The sequence below is a fragment of the Echinops telfairi genome, unplaced genomic scaffold (genome assembly GCF_000313985.2).
Source record: "Echinops telfairi isolate 266 unplaced genomic scaffold, ASM31398v2 ScPeMD7_3533;HRSCAF=4204_0, whole genome shotgun sequence".
Lineage (NCBI taxonomy): Eukaryota > Metazoa > Chordata > Mammalia > Afrosoricida > Tenrecidae > Echinops > Echinops telfairi.
Window position 1 is genome coordinate 47,020,425 of NW_022107431.1, and position 18,216 is coordinate 47,038,640.

Consider the following 18,216-nt stretch of genomic DNA (forward strand, 5'->3'; position numbering starts at 1 on the left):
AATGATGTACAAATACGCTTTACACAATTGATGTGTGTATGGATTGGGATAACAGTTGTATGAGCCCCTAATAAAATGTTTAAAAAAAAACAAAAACTAGCCATTGAAAACCCTACGGAGCACAGCCCTCCTGTGACACACACAGGGTTACCATCGTTCGAATCGTGACCTCGTGAAGTCAACAGCAACTGATTGGTAAGTTGGATAACATATATGCCCAAACTCTATACAATTGGGCTTTCTTCATACACAAACTTGATGGAAATATAATTATATTACGTTGCTTCTTAGAACTTATTTTTCTACTCAACAATTTGTTTTCATGATTCATTCATGCTTTCATGCCATTCCATTCATCCTTTTTATCATTGTTATTTCATTCAACAAAGAAATACAATTTATCTAGCCTTATCCCCTTGAGGGACATTTAGATTGGCTCAAGCTAATATTATTACAAATTGAGTTGCTATAAATATTTTCTTGGAAAGAGGTGTTTTTGAGGGATGTGGTAGAGGAGGAACTTGTAGGCCCAATATATTCTAGGTCATTGTTTATATGACTATTAATACTAATCATGCTTTAAGACTAACCAGAAAGTTATACATTCCTCTGCATTTATCAAATATATTTTTAAATATAAAAAATCAAACTGCAAAAAAGGGAAAACTGAAATATTTTATGAATCAAAGTGTTAGGGAGATGGACAGATACGCTTTCCCAGATCTCTAGAGGTTTGTTAAGCATCATCATCATGAGTGGAAAATTGTCTAATTAGATTCTCCCCTCCACGCACTAATTATTCTATAATCATTTTACTTCCTACCATTTCATCAGGATTTACTGAAGCAATAGCATGACTCATCATTTTCTTTAACTATTCCCTCCCTGAATTAGACTTTTGATAAAAGGTAGCACAAGAGTTCAAAGTGATTCAGCATTTGCTTCAGTATCTGACTGTTTTGATATAAACTATGCACAACCCAGAGACAAGTTCAGTCACTTTTGAATTGTTTTTAACTAAAACATCACTATAGTCACTGCATTACAGTGACCTGAGGCAAAACAGAGGAACACCCTACCACACGCAACCAAGTATTTTTTAATCAGGTGAGGTAGTTGTTAACCTAGTTTTTTTGACATGCTAATCCTGATACTTCTCTAATTTACAGTCTACCAGCTCCTCTTTCCTTCAAAGATAAGCTTCTTTTATGTATATTTATGAAATTGCTTTCAAAGGTCTGTGATTGAGCCCACTCTTCACTCAATATGACTCCAAACCCTAAAAGTATAACATCTAAGAAAAAACTCTAATGGATTGTTCTAGTTGTCTGGGGGAGGCCACCCCTTGTATACAGGTCTGCTATAGGACTGAACAGTGATTAGTTAGTTCTGTTGTGCATAAGGGCGATCCATGTCAGGACCCACTTGATGGCACCTAACAACGACCGATGAGACCTAGCATACAAAAGATGAGCCCTCAATCTATTCTCACTCCCCACAACTCTCAAAGGACAAATATCCCAGCCCCCCCATGGGATGGTGAATACTTATCAACTTTGATACCTTAAATAGATAAATAAAAGCTCACCCTCCTTTGTCATTGATTCTGACTCATTGTGAACTGTCAGTCAGAGTAGAACTGGCCCTTCAGGATTCTCAGGCTGTATGTCTTTCCAGGATCAGAAAGGCTCATCCTTCTGCCGTGGAGAGGCTGGGGGTTTGAAGCGCTGGTGCTATGGCTAGCAGCCAGACACATATGCCACGCCATACGCTACGCCACTTTGCCACCAGGACACCTTAGAGATGGAGAACCCTTTCACAAGTGCCCAGAATCCAGATGTTGTTCTTTCGGGTGCTGGCAATTCTGCTAAGAGAGAGAGGCAGCTGGCTGTCACTACCTCTTTGGCTTTCCCGGGGGAGCTCCAGTGGCATCACGAGTTCTGCCTCCAGCTGCAAAAGCAGCTGAGCCATTCAACACCACCAGCCGCTCCATGGGAGAAAGGTGACGCTTTCTTCTCCCAGAAAGATTTATCATCTGAAACCCACAGGGGCAGCTCTCCTGTACGCTATCCTGCAGGGTCATTCTGAGTTAAACTCGACTCAATAGCTCGGGGTTGGAGTTTGAGGTTTTTGCTTTCCCTCAGCTCTGCCTCTCAGGAGGGGCCCAGTTTCCAGTGTGGGCCCAGCCGTGCCACAGAGCACTCATGCTCATGGTGGAACACATCCTAAACGTCTCCCCTCACAGGGTCCCAGGCAGGGCACGTAGTTTCTGTTCATAACTCCTCTTCACTGCATGCCATCAACTCCACTTATGTCAAAAAATTTCTTTTTAATGTCACTCGTAGCTCTGGCCAATATGATGGCCTTCATCTAACCTTCATTACCTTCCCCCTGTGGCTTTGGAATTCCTGGTGGTGCAAATAATTCATGTGCCTTCCTACTAAGCAAAAATTTGATATTCTAGTCCAATCAGTTGCGTTTTGAAACAAAGACCTGGCAATCTACTGCCCAAAATATAGCCACTGAAAACTCTATGAATTACTATATTGTGGGAAGTGGTGGGGGGGTTTAATCAATACTGAGTCCCACTAAAACGATTTCCTCTAACCGTCAGAAAGGCCAAGGCGATTTTCAAGACAGTGTCCTGAATATTACTTTGCAGAAGTGCAACAGGTACCTCTCCTCTAAAATGACTCTGGAGGTGATATAAGAAGAGGCACGAGGCTGGCACTTGAAGGGTGGAGTCTCTTCTGTGAAAGAAACCTGCTGTTGCAGTTTAAGCGCTCAGCTGCTAACGAAGATGGAAGTGGTTCAAACCTAGCAGCTGCTCAATGGAGAAAGACATGGCAATCTGTATAAAGAGAATAGGCTCAGAAATGCTGTGGGGAATTCTATTCTGTCCTATTGAGCTACGAGTTGAAATCAACTCTGTGGCATCAGAAATGGCAAAGAGACAAATATGAAATTATGATTTTATAATAGTAACTTTAAATGTATCAATAATACTAACCCTTTAGAGAAGTCCTACAGGGTTTTTGTTGAATCATCTGACTGACACTGCAATACAGTATGCCATATTTGTATTAATGTGAACATTTACCTCAATACAAAGTTCTAAATGCCTTCCAAATTTGATTCCTCGTCTAAAATTTAAAAAATTACAAGGAATCACATTTCTTAAATTGCATTTTCATTTATTATGAAAGGCATTGAAATCATGAAAAAGACCTCTAATTTAGAAATTTAGTCTGAATTAGAAAAGGCATTATATACGTTATGAGTAAAAACAGAAATTATAAATAAGAACATCATTAAAGCATTTGACAGATTAATTTTATTTTCAAAGTAAAAAAAGTATTTAAAGTTTTGAAGGAAAACGACAGATTGGCAGAATGTACTCATGCAAGGAATAGTCTCTGATAGCATCTGAATTTAGCCAAATAAGCAATAGACTGGGTAATACAAATCACGTGTTCTATGTGCGCATCCATGCATCTTAGCAACATTCTTGTTACATTAATCTTCAAGAAAGCAGCCACATCAACTAGTACTAAAGTTGCAGGCTTCAGGAAAATCACCATGGGGAGGCCTGAAACACCATTAAAGATGCTATTCATCTGTATAACTGCCCTCCTGAGAGAAACAGGCCCAAATCCATCCAGTGCAGTGCAGAGAACTTCCATTAACTAATGGGAGTCAGAGAATGCTGCAGAGGAATTAGCAGCTAATTAGCAAGAACACTAGTTACAAAAAAGATGTAATTATTTTGTTGGGTAATATTTTAGAATATAACAAGACAAATTTATTGATAGTAGGCAGATTCAAATTTGCAGCAAGTACAAACTGGTAATATTTCATATACTCAAATTATTTGGAATTTTGTATGTTGAGCATAAAAACAGAAATTAGAAGTCTGGCCCTACACATCAATTTTACAAATTAAGCTATGGTTTCTGTCTATTTAAAAGCTCAGGTCAGTAATTAGTTTGCTTTGAATAGAACCACAGTAAATTTGAATGTGTGTGTATAGAGATAGATAGATATGATTTTTAGATAAAATTCTAGTGGGACTTGAAATCTATTTCTTGTTTGCTATCCATTTTATAATACACAGAATATTGGAATCAGTTTGTGATCCCTAAATATTTTTTCCAATTAATTTCTGGGATGCTATTGGGGTTAAGGATGCTACTGGCAATGGGGTTAAGGAGCCCTGGTGGTGCAGCGGATTAGGCATTGGGCTGCTCACTACAAGGTCGGTGGTTTCACACACCAGCTGAACGCAGGGAGAAAACTATGGCTGTCAGCTTTGGCAAAGATTTACAGACTTGGAAACACTATATAAGATTACAGTGAGCCGGAATCAATTCAATGGAAACAGGTTTGGTTTGGTCTTGTTGGCAATGTTGTTATGATTGCAATTCTAACCAAAAATTAAGCATGCTCAATTCATTGAGGGAAACAAAAATATGTTCTGAATGAGGAAATCCCTTAGATTCTCCTGATAGATCAAAATCAACTCAGAGAAAATAAATAGCTCTTGTCACCTGCCCTTAAAAAGACCTGAAATCTATACATGAGTAATAATTTATTTAATTATTCATTTATCCACCAGTATTTATAGCACAACATAAGCATATCTATAATTTCTACCTATAGTTAATAAAGAAAGAAAAACAAAATAAAAGACAAGAACTACAAGTTAACACACCTCCTCCAACAACTGGAACAAAAGCAACAACCCACACTCTCCAATGACAAGAGAAAAGAACTCATAATGATTAAAGCAGAAAGCTATGAACTGAAAAGAGAAGCACAGTGTAAACAATCTATAAGATAAGAAGTTGGTTTTTGAAAGGATTAGCAAAATTGACAAACAGCTGACAACCTTAACGAAAGAAAATAAAGACAGGGTGCAAATACCTTGAAAAGAGCAATATCACAACATATCTGAGTGAAATAAAAAGAGTAAAAACATGCGACTACAAAACACTGTACTCCAACATAATATAGAAGAAATGGATAAATATCTAAAAATACACCATCTACCAGAATAATGAAGCTGGATATAGAAACCACCACAGACCCAAAACAAAAGGAGAAACAGAGAAGGTCATCAAGAAATGCCCAGCACCAAGTGGCTTCACAGAGGAATTCTACCACATGTTCAGTTAAGCGCTGCCGCCAATCTACAAAAACTCTTCCAGAATCTAGAAAGAGACAGCAAACTCCCAAACTCACGTTATGAAGTGAGCACAGCCCTCATACCAAAGACGGGAACTACAGACCAAAAAATCATAACAAAATCCTGGTTAATAGAATTCAACAACATATACAAATAAATTCACTAAGATCAAATGCAATTCATACCAGGATGGTTCAACAATAAAAAACTACCAATTAGAATATGATCATATCAATAGAAGAGAACGGCATTTGACAATATCCAATACATAGTACTGATAAAAACACTCAAAAAAATAGAAGGGAAATTACTAAACATAATACAGGCTATATATGAAAAACCAATCGCTACCATTACACTCAAGGGGAAAAACTGAAAACATATCCCCTAAGAGGACTCAGACAAGGATGCTCCCTATCACCACTATTACTCAACATTGTACTGGAAGTCTTAGCCAGAACCATTACCAAGCAAAAATGAATACAATTAGGCAAAGAAGTGAAACTCTCACCATTTGCAGATGATACAATTTTATATGTAGAAAATCCCAAAGACTACTAAAAGATTGCTAGGAACATTTGAAGGATTTGGTAAAATAGCAGGCTATAAGAGCAGAAATCAATTGGATTCCTACATATCAATGAAGAGAGTTCTGAAAAAGACAAGAAAACCATATCATTTACAATAGCCACATAAAGATGAACTACTTAGGGATAGACTTAACCAAAGAAACAGAAGAAATCTACAGAACACTATTACAAGAAACCAGAGAGAACTACACAAATGGAAGAATATCCCATGTTCATGGATAAGAAGACTTAATAAGTGAAAATGTCAATACTACCCCCAAAAAAACTATAAATACAATGTAATCCTTATCCAAATCCAAACTTCATTTTTTAAAGAAATAGAAAGCTAACTGCCAATGTCACATGAACAGGGAAGAGACTAAGATAAACAGTGGACTCTTCAGAAGAACAACAAAGTAGGAGGCCTTGCACCATCCGTCCTCAACATTTATTAAACGGCCACAATAATCAAAAGAACCTGTTACTGACACAATGATAGATACATAGGGCAATGGAACAGAATTTAAAAACCTAGAAATAATTGCATCCACCTACAAACAACTGATTTTTGACAAAGGCCAAACACAAATAAATACATAAATAAATAGGAAAAGGACACCCTCTTCAACAAATGGTGCTGGAAAAACTGGATCTCCATCCTCCATTAGGCAAAGAAGTGAAATTCTCACCATTTGCAGGTGAGAAGTGAAACTCTCACCATTTGAAACAGGACTTGCTCCTGGCACAAAAATGAACTCAAGGTGGATTAGAGACCTAAATGTAAACCCAAGAGTTTTAAGGATCCTCAATGAGAACGCTGGGACCAACTTAAGAGCTCTATTGCAGTCCACACGCATACAACCAAAAACAATGAAGGAAGTACATATAATAGGAGACAAAATAGATGACTGGGACCTACTAAAAAGCAGACACTTATACTCACTCAATCAAAACAGTAATGAGATATCACTTAAATCCATAACAATAGTCCCATTAAAAGATGCTGGGAAGGTGTGGACAGATTGGAACTCTTATATATTGCTAATGAACTTACAAACATATACAATGACTATGGAAAGCAATATGACACTACTTAAAACAACTGAGAATAGAAATATTATAAGACCCAGCAATACCTCTGCTGTGTATATACCCCCAAAGAAGAAAAGATAGAACACAAGAAAATGTATGCTCTCCCATGTTCACTGCCACACAGTTCACAATAGTAAGGCTAGGAACAATCCAAATGCTCATCATTAGAAGAAAGGATAAAGGTGCGCCTGATCAGAAGACACAGGAGCAAACGAAGAGGGAAGGCATGAGAATGGAACACATCCTGGCCCACCAAGCCCTGAGGATGATATTCCTGCTCAGATCAACCAATGCAAAGAGAGGAACCTTATGACTGGGCCCACCATAAGACATAGACACAAGATCCTTCACGGACCCACAGCCTTCCTTGTGGAGGACAACACTGGAGACACAATGTTAGAATTGTGCTCGATCTGACCCCAACACACCAGGGTGAGAAACACTAATTGTGTGCAACAGAGCAGCAAGGAGACAAAAGCAATGAAGTCCCCGAGGAATACCAAAATTGACTTAGGGACCAGAACATGGCACCCCATCAGACTCAACTGGAAAACACTCCTAAAGGTCAACAAACAGACCTGGAACTATTTATAGGCTTCTATTGGTCAAAGTTTTTGCTGTTGTTGTTGTTTGGGTTTTTTTGTTTTCTTTTGTACTTTTGCTTTTCACTGCCTTATTTTTGTGCTTATTATTGTCTTTACATGTATATCTAGATAATATAGGTGGGATAAACTATCTGGAGGAGAAAACAATCAGATCGACAGTTCCAGGGGGACAAGGGAGAGGGGAGGTGGGGAAAGGAAGTGGGTGTTAAACTCAGGGACAAGGGAAAAACAAGTGATTGCAAATTGATGGCAAGGAGGCCGTAGGATGCCTGGTAGGGCTTGATCAAGGTTAATGTAGCCGAGAGGAATTACTGAAACCCGATGAGGCCAAATATGATAGCGGGACAAGAAGAAATTAAAAGGAAATAGAGGAAAGAACTAGGAGGCAAAGGATATTTATAGAGGTCAAAATACATATGTAAATATATTTATATATAACAATATGGAAATAGATCTACATACATATGTTAAGTATCAAGGTAGCAGACAGACATTGGACCTCTACTCAATACTCCCTCAATGCAAGAACACTTTGTTCTAACAACCTGGTATTCCGTGATGCTCACCTTCCCGACATGATTGCTGATGGCAAAATGGGTGCATAAGCAAATGTGGTGAAGAAAGATGATGGTGCCTGGCTATCAAAAGATATAGTGTCTGGGGCCTTAAAGGCTTTAAGATAAACAAGCGTCCATCTAGCTGAGGAGCAACAAAGCCCACATGGAAGAAGCACACCAGCCTGTGTGATCATGAGGTGTCGATGGGATCAGGTATCAGGCATCAAAGACCCAGAACAAAAAAAATAATATCAGTGTGAATGGGGGTGAGTTCAGAATGGAGACCCAAAGCCCATCTCTTTACAATTGGACATTCCCTTACAGAAGGGTCACAAGGAAGAGATGAGCCAGTCAGGGTGCAGTATAGCACCGATGAAACACACAACTTTCCTCTAGTTCTTTAATGCTCCCTCCCTTCCCCCAGTCTCACGATCCCAATTCTACCTTACAAATCTGGCTAGACAAGATTATGTACACTGGTACAGATAAGAGCTAGAAACACAGGGAATCCAGGGCAGATAAACCCCTCAGGACCAATAATGAGAGTAGTGATACAAGGAGGGGAAGGGGAAGGTGGGAGGAGAAAGGGGGAACAGATCACATTGATCTACAATGTGGGGGACGGACTACAGAAAAGTAGGTGAAGGGAGACATCAGTGTAAGACATGAAAGAATATAATAATTTATAAATTATCAAGGGTTTTTGAGGGAGGAAGGGTGGTGGAGGCAGGGGAAATAAATGAGGAGCTGATACCAAGTGCTCAAGTAGAAAGAAACTGTTTGGAGAATGATGATGGAAACCAACGTACAGATGTGCTTGACACAATGGATGGATGTATGGAATGTGAAAAGAGCTGTATAAGCACCCAATAAAATGATTTTTTTAAAAGATTTTCATTACTAATTGAAAAAAAGAAAAATGGACAAAGAAACAGCATTTTATACACACAACAGAATACTAGCATTTTGAAAAAACAATGATGAAGCTATGAAACATTTCATAACATGCATGGATCTGAAAACCATTATACTAAGTGAAGTTAGTCACAAAAGGAAAAATATAAGACTACTACTATAAGGATCAACACCAACACAACGGTAGGCATCTGTTCTCAGATCATGTAATCTTCTTATCCCATCTCCCAAGCAACAAGGTGGTGCACCTGCCTAATATTCATGATCCATATATCACCCCCTTCTTAATGCTTCTTAATATCCACTTTGGCAGCAGAAGCCTCCCTTGAGCTTGGGCTGGTTTCCCAAGTAGAGCAGAGGAGAAAACCAATCATTTCTGCCATATAACATTGTTCTATCATTACCCCAAATTGGCATACATTCTTCCAAGGGTGCTCAGTGAAACTTAATGGAAATTCAAGTCCAGAGGTGGGCAGGTGCAAGTCTATCTCTGAGAAGATGGTTATAGCTTTGTTGGTGAGTAAACCAAGTGGGGTGACCTATCATTGGGAAAAATGTGTAACATTGCTTACACAGACCCCCAAGAAGAGAATATGGGGACTCTTACATCTCTTATCACAATCCATACATTCCCTCAATGTGTCAAACGCATATGCACATATGCCGCCAGCATTTTCAAACCATTCTCTTCCCACTTGAACCCCTGATATCAGCTCCCCATTTCTCCCCAAAAACGCCCTCCCTCATGAACCCTTGATAAGTTTTTTTCCCATATCTTACATTGTCCTCCGTCGCCCCTCACCCACTTTTCTGTTATTCATCCCCCTGGGAGGGGGTTCTAGTTTGATCCTTTTGATTGATTCCCCCTTCCTCCCCCCACCCTCCTCTAATCCTCCTGGTATCTCTACTGTTCTTGATGGCCCTGAGGGGGTTGGTTATCTATCCTGCATTCCCTGTGTTGCGGGCTCTTACCTGTAGCAGTGTGGAGGCTCTGGTCTAATCCGATTTGTAAGGTAGAACTGAGGTCATGATAGTGGTGGGAAGGAAGCACCAAATAACTACAGGAAAGTTGTGTGTTTCATCGGTGCTATACTGTACTCTGACTTGGATCATCTCGTCCCTGTGATCCCTCTGTGAGGGGATGTCCAATTGTCTACAGATGGGCTTTGGGTCTCCACCCTGCCCCCCCATTCACCTTGGGTAAGGTTTTATTCTGGGTCTTAGATGCCTGATACTTGATCCCATCAACACCTCATGATCACATAGGCTGGTGTGCTGCTTCCATGTGGGTTTTGTTGCTTCTGAGCTAGATGGCTACTTGTTTGTCTTCAAGCCTGTAAGACTATCTTTTGATAGTCAGGCACATCAGCTTTCTTCACATTTGTTTATGCACCCACTTTGTCTTCAGCGATCTTGTCAGGAAGGTGAGCATCACAGAATGCTCTTGTTTAGCATATATTTCAATGCAGTTTTTGTGGTAAAATTAGATGCCTCGGCTGATATTTGGATCAGCTTATATACGAGTATATAGGTACTCATTTTCTCCAATATTTATGTCATAAGTCTATCATTCACTAATATAGCTAGAATATGATATACTAAACCTAACAGCTCATATTTCCAGTTATTCAGGGGAATCCAATAGTCTATGCAAATCACAGAGCTGGTCAAGAAAGATCTTAGTATGAGGAAATTGACTCCTAATCAGTTCTTTAAAAATTGACTATATTTTAAAACTAATAATATATACTCCAGGGCCACTAAATATGAATATCACAGTATTATAATATTATATTTATGTTACCCTGAATATAAAACATGCATAATGCCATCCCTTAGAGGTAAATCATGCAGTAGTGAAAGCATATAGATTCACATAAGCAAGCACATATACCTTCTTCAAGTTTATCATTAGATTACCTAGATAAGCTAAATACACAAAAATCAGCATTACACAAAAGTGGAAGATGACTACATCAGTTCACAATAAGGAGTATGATTTACATCATTATATAACTGCCAAATCACATCCTTACATAACTACAAAACCACTGAAAATCATAGCCAAGCCAAATAGACACATACCTTATACTTCATTGGCAGTGCTACTTTTACCTGTACCTCAGCATTCATTACTGCCAGACATACATTGCAGCTGCACAAGATAGTCAGATAGTATCGTTTTTACTGTTGTTGTAAATGTGAACTATCAGCTAATGACATAATCACAAACTACAGTCTCAGAAACCCCCAAGAGCAGGTCAACCCTGTCTTACAGGGTCACTATCAGAGAGAATTTACTTGTCAGCAATGAATTTGAGATCCCTGAAAACAAATGTTCTCACTGCAGAACAGGCCAATTCACTTCATCAAAATGTTAAATTTCAATCTATTTCTATTTAAAGCATAAATTTAAAAATCATGGATAGGACTATGGCTTGGAAAGAACCTCAAAAATCCCATATATTGCATAAAAAACCAACTTGCCTATTAAGCAAGTAACTGATTGCATGGGAATGTGATGCCACCTCAGTGGTTTCTGAACTGAGAATAAACAAGGATTAGGATTAGGATTAAGAGTAGAATTGATGTGTTTCCCTGGAACACTTCAAAAGTTAAAAAAGAGAGAGGGGAAGCGAGCTGGACTTTAGATTTGAAACTGTGCTTCTGGAAGTTCTCAAATTTACCTTTGATAAAGTGTAGTCTGTTTGATAGCAAAAGGGGGAAAAGAAGTCGAGTATTAAATTAGACATTTGTTTATGTTGATAAAAGTGCGCCCAGGAAGCGTGGGTATATAGAGAAGTTCTTTGGAACAATTAATTACCCTCCGGTTTCACTCACTTGTTAGGGAAAGTTCGTTTCAAGTGACTAATACGTTCGTCTAGCACTTCCTCATACTTTCTAGGCAGCTCTTTGGAAACTAAGGAAGCTGTGGATAGGTAGGGCTGAAAACTCCTTCCCGGACCCTCTGAAAGTGGGGAAATAGTGTGGCTTTGGGCTACTCACGGCTCTGCCTGTAGGCTCCTGTCCTCAGCGACGTAGTTGGAAGGAATATAGCCCTGGACTGACTGGCCTGAGCCATCGCCTCTTTTCTCCAAGTGTCTCGCAAACCACCAGCCCTCGTGAGAAGTGTCCAGGATTTGGAGCTTGTCCCCTGCACGGAAGCTCAGGTCCTCGGCGGTCCGAGCTTGGTAGTCGAACAGAGCCACGAAGTAGTGTCCACGATCCCCCTCGGGTTCCTGCTTCTGAGCCCTGGGTGCGGTGGCAGGGGAGCGCGCCCCTGGGTTCTTAATGACCACGGGCGGTTTGTCGGCCTCCAGGTGCAAGCAGGGTAGACAGGGCTGCAAGTGAGCCAGGAGCCTCCGGCAGAGGCTGCCCATGGTGCCCGGTGGACCTGGTGGAGACACGCGAAGAGGGGCTTCTGCCTCCCTCTCTCCTTGGTCTGCGGGTCCGCCTGCTCACCCTTCGGGTGTCAGTCAACACCAACGCAGCATGGTGTCCAGCGGGTGCAGACACCCTGCTCCCACACAGCCCAGCGCTCCCTTCCTTCTTCCTGCTGCCCCAGGCCGAGCCCAGGGAAAAGTTCTTCTCTGATCTGCTTTAGTCCGGACAAAAATCAAATTAAGAGAGCTTTCTCTTGACAAAGGTCCGAGGACAGCAAAGCGTCATCTCGCCTTTTGTCCCCACGGGGAAGTTCACAAGAGACCGACTAAGTCCAGGTACGCGCTCCACGCCCTTGTGCTGCAGATCGCTCCTGTAATTTGACCAGCGCCCACCCCACTCCGCTTCCTTTTGGGCTAATGAATAACCAGCCAGGCCTCCAACATCCCGGGCGAGTTCTGAGCAGCCTGTAATCGCTTTTTCATACTTCCTTCTTGGGTTTTGTCTCCAACCTCAGTGGGATTCCCAACCACTTGACCCCTCCCGTCTCCCACCCCCCAGAGCGGCGCCCTCCCTAGGGAGCCGGAGAAACAGGCTCGCCCAGTTGGCTTTTTGCCTTGCTGTGCTCCCAAGTAAAATTCCAACGCAGTGATTTTTCTCTCTTCAAAGATGAGCATGATTGTTTTGCCGCCACTAGGGGAAACGATGAGTCAGAACCAACTGGTGGAGAGTTTGGGAGTTCGGGGCAAACCCGGGCAGGATGGAGCGGCTAGACTAAGGTCCGCCATCAGAAACAGCAGCTGCTCTATGGGAGACAGAGGCGGCTGTCTCCTCCTGTACAGTCTCATTCTCAGAAACGCAGAGACCTTTATATGCTGTCCTATAGGGTCGCTATGTGTCCCAATGGCCGGATGCAGGTAGTTTCCTTTTGAGGGGAAACAAGGCAAACTAAAGTGAGTCGGCTTTGTTGTTTATCAAAAGGCAGTTGAAGAATTGCTGTGTCCCCAGGGTCACTCCGAATCAGAACCAACTCAATGGCACTGAGTTTGGGTTTTAGTTTTAGTTAATAAATTATTTCAGTGGGCTTCAAGTATATTCACAGTCTGGAAAAGTAAGAAAACAGCTGACAGAAACTCTGAGAATTTGAGCCACAGTCCCCGTCCTTCCCCTCCCATGGAGACATCTCTCAAGTACAATTTCTGAGTCTCTACACCTCTCTGTATCTCTCTCTCTCTCACACACATTAGAGGAAAGAAAGAGTAGACCAGCTGTGTGTGTGTGTGTGTGTGTGTGTGTGTGTGTGTGTGTGTGTACTGCAGTGGAGGCTTTTGGTTACATTTTGACTTGCAGGTTTGCGCTAGCCCTCGCTGACTTCTCCTGCCACAGAACTCGGTGACTAATGAAGGGGTGGGGGCAAGGCACCCCTATTCCTCCCAGACCCTCCTCTACTTCTACCTCAGGGAAATGTCTCACAACTGTGACCCGGCGCACAAGAGCACACGGGCGTCCAGTGTGCACAGATCTCTGCTGTGCACACAGACTGCAGCTGCTGATGACTGGTTCTCTAGAAGACGCTTATTTAATCCCCCCCCCCCCATCCCGTGAACACCATCTTCAAAGTGGAAGTCAATCCGGCATCTTCTTTAATGCAGCCCCAAGGCAGGCTAAAAACTCCTGGGTTTGTTTTTCTGTCAAGTGACAAAGCATTTTCGTTGTGAAAATAATTAAACTCAAAAGACAGGTTAGAAAAGGAGAGAAGAAAGAAAAAAAGAAAACAACTTACAGCAGGTGGACTTAGTTCCACCCACTATTTTGTACCTCCCGTTGCTGTGGAATCAGTTTCGACTCCCAGAAACCCCTGTGTCACAGATCAGAACTGTGCAATGAGGTTTTCTTAGCGGCAGCCTACGGAAGCGCACTGCCAGGTACCGTGGGATGGGTTTGAACTTCCAAGATTTAAGTTAGTGTTGTTGTTTTCAGTTCTGATTCATAGTGGCCCTATGCACAACTGAAAGAAGCACTCCTGGTCCCCACACCCTACTCATAATTGTCGTTTTGTTTGAGCTCTTTATGGCAGTCATTGAGTTAATCCACCTTCTGAATGATCTTTCTCTTTCTCTCTCTCTCTAAGCTCGCCAAGCATCATGTCCTTTCCCAGGGACAGGTCCCTCCTGATAACACATCCAACGTAAGGGAGATGAGGTCTGGCCACCCATTTTGTATCACCCAGGGGACCTGCCATCTGCTATAAGCTTGCACAAAATTCCAGCACTTGCAGTAGACAGAGCAACATCGGAAAAGAACAAAGTACACATCACATTCCTAGGTTCCTCCATTTATCTTCAGTCAGAGGAGAAGTGGAGATTTGGCAGGAACAGAAAGGTCAAAAGTTGAGGCACTCTTTTAAACTTAGACACTGAGGCCTAAATTAGAATGTGCATTTAATTCCATATTGTAGACACAAGGAAAATAATAACTATTCCATAAAATATCATATTAATTTTAAAGTGTCAGATTCCATTAATGTCTCTAAGCAGGTGGAGAGGTGCTACAGTCTTGCCTGAGTGAGCGACCAGATCTAGAAATGAACTGTGCTTTGGAAGCAACCAGATGAAAATAATCAAAACCAATTTGCAAGTGACGTTTAAGACATCAGAAATGTAAAGGTTCCAAATTGAAATATGCCTTCACTAAGCTTATGACAAGGCCCGTGGAACAAGGCAGACACGCATAGTATAGTCAGTGAACAAGTGAAGGAAATTGAAAAGGCGACCAACCATCCAAAGATGTCAGGAAGGCAATGGCTTGAAAAATCAGAGCCACCGGGTCAGGAAGGACTTTCCTTCTGATCGTAAAGAATCCTCAACTCCACCAAGCTTGAAGCCTTGCAGTCATCGTACACAGCCTCCCTGGTTCCTTTGAGCTAAGCAAGCACTAAATTCTGCTCAGTCTTCCCTTGCAATTAGAAAGATATTCTACCTAAATTATTTGAGAGTCCTAATAACTGGCCTCCCTGCCCCCAGCTTCTCCTTACTTCTAAATCATCTTCCATGCCATTCCTAGAGTAGTTTTTTATCATAGTTCCAATGATTGAAATGATCATGGGATTCGTTTGTGTGGTGAACTCAAGCTGTGTGCTGAACAAATCATCTAAGAAGCCAGACTATCCAAATGAAGAAGAAAGCTGCATCGAGATTCCTTGAAGAATCATGAACAATCTGTGCTATGCAGGGGATACACTTTGCTTGCTGAAGGCATGAAGACATACAGCACCTACTGATGAAAAGCAAAACCTCCAGATGTCTACAAGGATTACACACACACACATACAACAACCCTCTCTTCTCAACTGAAGCAATATCATGACAAATGAAGAAAATATTAAAGTTGGTTTCATTTTTGTAGACAAACAGTGAATGGCCATGGAAGCAGCGGGTCAAGAAATCAAACACATTGCATTGGGCAAATCTGATGCAAATGGCCTCTTTAAAGTATTACAGAGCAAAGATACCACACCACACCCCTCCCTTCCCCACCCCCACCCTCAAGCCACAGAATTTTAATTTGCTTCATATGCAGGCAAAAGTCGGACAGTGAATAAAGCAAGCCTCAAAAGGTTTGATGCCTTTGGATTATGATGTTGGCAAGGAAGACTGAGTATACCACTGTGGACTACTGAACAACAAAAATAATAAACTCATTGTCATGGAGTCAATGCCGACTGATAGGAACCGTCTAAGACAGGGTAGAATTGTCCCCTTTGAATTTTTGAGACTATAACTGTTTACAGTAGTAGAGAGTAGTGGGTGATTTTGTATTGTTGACCTTGTGGATCGCAGCCAAATGCCTAACATATAACTATGCCACCGGGACTCCCCCATCTGTCTGCAGAAGTACAGCCAAAAAAACGCTTAGGAATGAGAATGGTAAGAGTTCATCTTACACACTTTATAGATGTTATCCATCCTTGGAGAAGGACATCAGAGCTTTGGGATTAGCACAAGGACTACAATGGGCTCAAACAGCAATGACTGTAAGGATGACTCAGGATCAGGCAGTGCTGTATCAAGCAGCGCTGCTCTGTGTTTGAACTGACTACATGGCGCCTATGAAATAACGCATAAGACCATATCTGACCTACACTGGTTTCCTATTGTCACAAGGCACATATCCTTCTTTATCCTATTCTGACATCAACTGTACCTCTCACCACCCTCTACTTCTATGTTCGGCTTGATAGTCTGTTGGAATGGTCACAGAATTCACAGATAGTATTCATGATTAAGGGTGTTTATTAGGGAAGTTAACAGGTTACCACAAGTCAGGAGCAGTAAACACTAAGTATATAGTCATTGGTCCCGAGAAACACCTCTTCTCAGCCATTAGGTAAGTCTCTCTATAGTTCTCAGCTTCTCAGCCACGTGCGCCCTTGATTTCCACTTCCATGGCCTAGGAAGTCCACCTGCTGCTCTGTCTCACAATGCCATGTTTTCAGCACGGTTCCTCTGTTCTTTCTCATGACCTCCTTGCTTTGACCTCTCGTCTTGGCCTGCCCCCTTTAAGTGTCCCATGGTGTCTGTGCTGCAGCCTCTGGTGCCTCTAGTCTTGGCCTCTGCTGCCTAAATCGGAGAGCTTGAATGTGCTCCACTGACTGGTGGCTCTTCCTTTTTGGTTCTGACTACCCGGGGTGCTCTTGCTTCTGTGATAGCTCATCTCAACAGAGGAATGGCTTTGGTAGAGGTGTGGTTTTGGCCTTTCAGGAGACCATATCCAAAAGGAAACAAGGGGCAGGGACTTGGCTCATACCCTCTACTTAAAGTGAAGACTTAATTCCACCTTAATCCTGTCCATTAGCCTAGCAGAGAACTCCCTCTAAAATGAGATCATAACCACTAGCATAGAGTCTAGAATTTATAATACATCACATAAGGGATTATGACTAGAGGAATTATATTAATAACAAGTACAGTGAATACTTTTTGAGTGCTTTCTATGTGCCAAGCATGCTGAGTTTTACAAGTGACATATCATTTAATTTTGCAAAATATAGACCTACACAAAAGGTAATTTTTTTTATCCCTTTACTCTACTGAAGAAATGAGACCCTGAGAGCTTAAGTAATTTGCCCAAGATCACAGGCACACTAAGGAGCTAAATGGTGAATCACACTCTTCTCTCAATCTGATCCCTAAATTCAAGATTGTAGCCACTCAGTTTCACTGACTGTAAAATAAAAAATTAAGTAAATAAAATTCATTCGCCTATTTTAAATACATCATTCTTCTACTTTAAAACCCCTAAGATGCCCCCAACACATTTGAAATGCAACCTGAACTCTTTAACACAGCACACAGACCTGTCACTCTCTTCAGTCTCATGTCTCTTCCATGTCTCCAGTGACACGGGTCCATTCAATAATTGGCAGCTCCCAGGATGCAAATGTGTCACCTTCTTTGTTGCTGTATCATTGCATCCTCCTCCTCCGACTCCCATGGTTGCTTCTTGGGATTCTTCCAGGCTGGGTTTAAATGTCACCTTCTCTGACATCATAGATTAGAAGGCCAAGTTCTGTGTCCCTAGAACTTGGCATAGAACTCTACTTTTGATAAACTCTATTTGGTTCCCTTGTTTGTTTTCTCTGTAAAAATAAAACTTTACACTGAATCTTTAGTACCTTGTACAATATCTGGTATGTAACTGGGACTCATTAAGTATTTTTTTGAATTAATGAGTGAGTGAAATAAGCATTTGAGATAAGTACTTATGCAAATACTCAGGATGGAGAGGCAAAGGTGATATGTGACAAAGGCTAAGAGAACACAGAAGAGATAATGACTTTCTGTTCATTGCCTCTCGCTCCTCTTCTTTGCTGCTATATTGTTCACTAATTCTTGGGTTACTTTGCTAGCTCT

The 18,216-nt window shown here is 41.3% G+C and overlaps 1 protein-coding gene across 1 annotated transcript in view; it reads right to left on the reverse strand.

Annotated features, from left to right (window-relative positions):
• Positions 1-12,607, reverse strand: part of FRK (fyn related Src family tyrosine kinase) — a 134,961-nt gene extending 122,354 nt beyond the window's left edge. Inside the window, exon 1 of the mRNA XM_004702196.2 lies at positions 11,930-12,607. Coding sequence (XP_004702253.1) covers positions 11,930-12,303 — 374 coding nt within the window. The 5' untranslated portion in view covers positions 12,304-12,607. The remainder of the gene's footprint in view (positions 1-11,929) is intronic.
• Positions 12,608-18,216: the final 5,609 nt, after the last annotated feature.